Source organism: Rhinopithecus bieti, unplaced genomic scaffold (genome assembly GCF_001698545.2).
Source record: "Rhinopithecus bieti isolate Rb0 unplaced genomic scaffold, ASM169854v2 scaffold_7308, whole genome shotgun sequence".
Classification (NCBI taxonomy): Eukaryota; Metazoa; Chordata; class Mammalia; order Primates; family Cercopithecidae; genus Rhinopithecus; species Rhinopithecus bieti.
Genome location: NW_016805423.1, coordinates 663,265 through 669,789, shown reverse-complemented (window position 1 = coordinate 669,789; position 6,525 = coordinate 663,265). Strand labels below are relative to the sequence as shown.

At 37.9% G+C, this 6,525-nt stretch overlaps 1 protein-coding gene across 3 annotated transcripts in view; it reads left to right on the top strand.

The window, feature by feature from the left end:
* TOPBP1 (DNA topoisomerase II binding protein 1) overlaps nt 1-6,525 on the top strand; it is a 64,759-nt gene that overhangs the window by 12,103 nt on the left and 46,131 nt on the right. For all 3 annotated transcript variants that reach the window (XM_017872417.1, XM_017872418.1, XM_017872419.1), the window contains exons 9-10: nt 1,281-1,444; nt 1,590-1,840. In XM_017872417.1, coding sequence (XP_017727906.1) covers nt 1,281-1,444; nt 1,590-1,840 — 415 coding nt within the window. The remainder of the gene's footprint in view (nt 1-1,280; nt 1,445-1,589; nt 1,841-6,525) is intronic.

Genomic DNA, 6,525 nt, shown 5'->3' with positions numbered 1-6,525 from the left:
TTTTTTTTTTTTTTTTTTTTTTTTTTTTTTTGAGATGGAGTCTTACTCTGTAGCCCAGGCTGGAGTGTGGTGGCGCAATCTCGGCTCATTGCAAGCTCCACCTCCCGGGTTCATGCCGTTCTCCTGCCTGAGCCTCCCAAGTAGCTGGGACTACAGGTGCCCACCACCACGCCTGGCTAATTTTTTGTATTTTTAGTAGAGATGGGGTTTCACCTTATTGGCCAGGCTAGTCTTGAACTTCTGACCTCAAGTGGTCTGCCGCCTTGGCCTCCCAGAGTGCTGGGATTACAGGCATGAGCCACCACACCTGTCCCAGAGATGTTTTGTATGATCTTTTATCCTAGACTACTAATTCTAGATATAACTTTTAATTATTTCTTACATATAGAAAGTATATGATTCCAATTATTTGTTAAAATATATTCTAGTAATGGGGGTGATTTAATTTGGGGTGTAAATACAGTTTGGGATAGATTTGTTATACTTAAATTTTTTTTAAGATCACCTTATGTAAAATAGAGGTAAAATGATTTTTATATTGATTAAATTGATTTAAATATATACATCCTGGTAGTTAAAAATATATTAACTGCATACATGTTATCCTCAAAGCATTGTGTTCAGTTCTTTGATGTACATATATTTTTTGTTCAGTCAACTCTGTGAATAAGGTAACATCAATTTATAGGTAAGAAAATTGGTTTAAAGAGTGTAAGCAACTTGCCTATTGTCGTTAATCATTGGCAGCTGGAAACACCCCTCCCCCCCCCCCCCCCCCCCCTCCTCCCTGCCTGCGCGCGCGCACACACACACACACACACACACACACACACACACACACACACAATTTAAGCCCAGGTGTTCTGAATTCAGACAGCTAACTACAATTTACTTTTATAATTACTTTAAAATTTACAAGTAAGCTTCACAGTTAAAGAAGTTACCTACATTTTAGAAATTGGTATGCACTGATATTTAGAAGATGTTGGAATCTGGCTTCTATTTTATTTATAGCCTCAAAATACTTATCAAATATCTACTGTGAAAGATAATAATGCTGTATGAGATTGTAAAGAGTGATTAAAAAATCAATGTTACAGAACAGTTAAAAAATCGAAAGTTTCAGAATATATTTATTCATGTATCTTAAATGTACACAAGTTGTTTTATTTATACACAGTGGATTTAGATATATATTTTGTGGATTTAGATATATATTTTTAGTTTTTTTCTATTGAGAGAAAGCATGTTATATACATTAAATATTTTCTTTCTTGCAGATATATCTTTGCGGTTTTAGTGGCAGAAAGCTAGATAAACTGAGAAGACTTATTAACAGTGGAGGTGGAGTTCGTTTTAACCAGCTTAATGAAGATGTAACTCACGTTATTGTGGGAGATTATGATGATGAATTGAAGCAGTTTTGGAATAAATCGGCCCACAGGTTTTTTCAGTTTTTAATTCAAATCAATTTCTACTACATAATTTTTCTTACAATTGCATATCCATGCAGTTCTGGAAACTGCATGACAAGTGGGGTGATGGTTTTATAGCTTGCACTGATACATAACTATGTGCTGTTTTTGTAGGCCTCATGTAGTGGGAGCAAAGTGGTTGCTGGAGTGTTTCAGTAAAGGTTATATGCTTTCTGAAGAACCATATATCCATGCCAATTACCAGCCCGTGGAAATTCCAGTTTCACATCAGCCTGAAAGTAAAGCAGCTCTTTTAAAAAAGAAGAACAGCAGCTTCTCTAAGAAAGACTTTGCTCCTAGTGAAAAGCATGAGCAAGCTGATGAAGATCTGCTCTCTCAATATGAAAATGATAGCTCCACAGTAGGTAAGAAATGCTTGATTAATATTTGTAGTTAGTAAGAAATATTTTAGTAGCCTAATACATACATATGTGATCTCTGCCAAGTTTTCTAGATTTTAAGTTAAATCAACCTTTTTCTTTCCTTTAAGTTCTGCTCACAACCTTTTTTCTGAGCAGGCAAGACAATAGGGTCCTGAATCCTTTAACCCTCTCTCTCTTCAGCTAACTAGCTCTATTTTGATTTGTTGTATATACAGGCATTGCTTGATTTGTGTGTGAGTTTCTAATAGCATGAGCCTTTTATTAAAACCTTGTAACAAATGCCTCTTACTGGATTATTGTGGTCTTTAATGCATGAAACACTGTACTGTGGACTACCACCTCAGTATGTACTCTTTTATGTAGTAAGGTAAATTGCCAGTGAAGCATTATAAACATCATTACTTCTTTTTTATTAAAAAGAGACTTTATAAAATACCTAATATAGCCAAAAATATATAAATTTAAATAAATTTAATGTGTATCATAACCTAAAATCTAAAGTTAATCAGAATTTTAATCTATCTCGAATTAAACAAGAACCTTAGAAAACTGTTTTTTTTTTGAAGCAGAATTTCGCTCTTGTTGTCCAGGCTGGAGTGCAGTGGCCGTGATCTTGGCTCCCTGCAACCTCCACCTCCCGGGTTCAAATGATTCTCCTGCCTCAGCCTCCCAAGTAGCTGGGATAATAGGCATGTGCTACCACCTCTGGCTAATTTTGTATTTTTAGTAGAGATGGGGTTTCTCCATGTTGACCAGGCTGGTCTTGAACTCCCAACCTCAGGTGATCTGCCCGCCTCGGCTTCCCAAAGTGCTGGGATTACAGGCGTGAGCCACCAAGCCCGGCCTAGAATATGTTAATGATCACAACTAGCCCTTCTCCCTCTCCCCACTCATCAACGTACTCAGCTTATGTGATTTTGTCTAGTATTTTCATTATCTTTTAAAATCTCACAATTAGGCATTATCCTTTTATATAGTCAATATTTGTTTCATTTACTAACACGTTTAACTGTTGTTTTGTTCTCCCCAGTTCTTCTTACATCTGAGACCTCTCTTCTGGAATCATTTTCTTTCTTCCTAAAATAATACCCTTTAGAGACTTGTTTAGTTTCTCTAAGACTGTTCAGCTGGGTATACAGTTCTAGACAGTTTCTTTGTTTAAGCACAGAGATAATGTTTCATTGTCATCTGTTTCCCTGACTGCTGGATAGGAAGTCACATGTCAGTCTGTCTTCCTTTATAGGCAATCTGTCTTTATCCTCTGGCTGTTTTTAAGATAGTCTTCCTTTTGGTTTTTGTGTCCTAGAGCTTTACCATTTATTTGTCCTGCTTGAGATTCATTGTGCTTTCTGAATCTGAGAATTAGTAGGTTTTTTGCTTTTTGTTAGGTTGAGAAATGTTTATTATCTCTTTGAATATTGCCTCTCCCCCATTCTCTATATTTTCTTTTTTTTTTTGAGACGGAGTCTTGCTCTGTCGCCCAGGCTGGAGTGCAGTGACCGGATCTTGGCTCACTGCAAGCTCCGCCTCCCGGGTTTACGCCATTCTCCTGCCTCAGCCTCCTAGTAGCTGGGACTACAGGCGCCCACCACCTCGCCCGGCTAGTTTTTTTGTATTTTTTAGTAGAGACGGGGTTTCACCGGGTTAGCCAGGATGGTCTCGATCTCCTGACCTCGTGATCCGCCCGTCTCGGCCTCCCAAAGTGCTGGGATTACAGGCTTGAGCCACCGCGCCCGGCCAGCCATTCTCTATATTTTCTTACCTCCCATTTGCTTTGTATATGGGTCACTTAATTTTCCAGATCACGAATCGTCTCTTCAGTTATTGCCTAATCTGTTTTACCCATCCATTAAATTTTCTGTTTTAATAATTTTTCAATTCCTAGAAGTTTTAGCTTTTTAAATAGTCTGTCATTTATTTTTTTACTTTTAAAAATAGAGATGGGGTGCTACTATGTTACCCAGGCTGGTCTTGAACTCCTGGGCTCAAGCAGTCCTCCCACCTCAGCCTCCCAAAGTGCTGGGATTACAGGTGTGAGCCACAACACCCAGCCAAGTCTGTCATTTTGTATTTGTATTTTTTGTTCTTTATTTATTAAAACACATTAAACCTATCAAAATATCTGTGAATTGTTCTGTTGGTTATTGTTTATGGTGCCTGGTTTTCTCGTGTTTTGTGATTTTTATTGTGAACTTGTACTTACTAGGACTCTAGGAATTCTAAGAAACTTGGGGTAGGGATTTGTTACCCCAGAAAAGGTTCATGTTTGGGTCTAGGTGCCTAGGAGTTTACAAATTCAGTACACCTCTAAGTTGGTGTGTTGGCTGGAGGTTTCTTAGACCATCCAGCTAGTATGAATTTATACCCAAACCTACTTTGAGGACCAGCCTCTGATGAACAAATTCTCAAGAGAGATATTTTTTCCACTTGACCCAAAGCCAGTGTTCTTGACCTTTTCCTTTGCAGGGCGGATTTGTTGTTGGTTGCTTGGTTGGTTGGTTGGTTGGTTTTGGTCTCTTTACTAAAGATATGTCTCTTCATGGGTTCTGGATTTGTTCTCTCAGGATATACTCTGCTTTACCTCTAATTTTTATGAATCTAAAGGATTGGCTCCTGTCTCTTGTGTGATACCTTTGCATTCCAAGGGTCTGGGTTACTGCACAAATATTTAATAGATTTTGACTAACCATTAGCTTTAGTAACTACTTAATGTTCTAGATTTAGTAACCACTTTAGTGGTCTGGATTTTAATATTTTATCCTATATTTTGAAGTGTTTTTAGTGAGAGGGTTTCAAAGATCCTAGCCCACCATATTTCTTGAGAGGGAATTCCTAGCATTCCTTTCTTATTTACACTATATCCGTACTACAGAATTGACTTTTCTCAAACCATTTACTTATGCTTTAGTATTGTATCACATCAGGAGATCATCCAAATTTTCCGGGATGCTCTGGTATAAAGAAGCCACAAATTAACTGAAAGCGATTTTTTTTTTTTTTTTTTTTGGAGACAGGGTCTCACTCCATCACTGAAGATGGAGTGTAGTGTCACAATCTCGGCTCACTGCAACCTCCTCCTCCCGGGTTCAAGCAATTCTTTTCCCTCAGCCTCCTTAGTAGTTGGGAGTACAGGTGTGCACCACCATGCCCAGCTAATTTTTGTATTTTTAGTAGAGATAGGGTTTCACCATGTTGGCCAGGCTGGTCTCAAACTCCTGGCCTCATGTGATCCTCCTGTCTTAGCCTCCCAGAGTGTTGGGATTACAGGCATGAGCCACCACACCCAGCCAGCAATTTTATATACTATCCTTCAGCCAAGGGTACTTGGTGTAGGGCAGGTGATTAGTTTCTTAAACCTTCCTTTCTAAGGCTGCTAGTGGTTTACTGACTTTGTAAGGATTAAGTGATAGTAAATCTCAGTGGATCACCAAGCATCTGAGAAAATCTACAGTAAAATATTTTATAATTAATTCTTAAAATTGCTTTTGATTTAAGGGAGTTTTTTTTTTTTTTTTCTGAGACGGAGTCTCGCTCTGTCACCAGGCTGGAGTGCAGTGGCATGGTCATGGCTCACTGCAACCTCCACCTCCTGGATTCAAGCGATTCTCCAGCCTCAGCCTCCCAAGTAGCTGGGATTACAAGCACACGCCACCATGCTCAGCTAATTTTTGTATTTTTAGTAGAGATGGGGTTTCACCATGTTTGCCAGGCCGGTCTTGAACTCCTGACCTTGTGATCCTTCTGCCTCAGCCTCCCAAAGTGCTGGGATTATAGGCGTGAGCCACCGCGCCTGGCCCTAGGGGAGCTTTTTGAATAATAGGTTTGTTACGTAGTATCTCTTAGGCTTTTGGATGCCATGTGTTTGAAAAGAGATCCTACTGCTCAAATAAATGGAAAGAACTGCTGTAAAACATGTTAGTTTGTTATGAGTCTCTTAACTTCAGAGTTTTACTGATGGTTTATTAAGAACTTAGTATTTCTACTTTGTTTTTATAGTAGTAGTCTAAAATTCTACTGGATTTCTTCTTCCTTCCCATCTTACCAACAACATGTAGACATCGAACAAAGTTATTTTTTTCTCCTAGATGTGACTGCAAAATAATTGTACTTGCAAAAAATAAAAAGGGTTTTACTTATAAAACAAACTTGTTTACATTTTAACAAAACTGTTAAAAAAACAAACTTTCCGGAATGTTTTATAGTATTGCATCACCTTTAACTCCATCTAAGCATTTTCATTCTCATGAGTATATCTATAAATTATAAGTATACTATTGTCCTTTATTCCTTGTATTATGAAACCAAGGGTCAAAGAGCCTATAAAACTAGAACCCATCTCTCCTGACTTACTGATCAGTAAACTCTGTAGACAAAGCTATGCTTCCTTAGTGTGAATAAGAACAATTTTAATACTTATGTTTAGTAGGAGTCATAAGTTCCTAATATATATTGCAATGTACTTAATTTACAAGTTCCTAATATATATTACAATTTACTTAAAAATGAAAATGCTAGTGTCTATTGGAGATGAGGATAGAAGTACGAAGATGGCACTATAACATGGTGTTATGAACTCTGGAATCAGACTTTGGTTCGTATCTCATTTCTGCCGCTTAACTGTGTGACCTTAGGCAAATTACATAACCTTTTCTTTTTTTTCTTTTTTT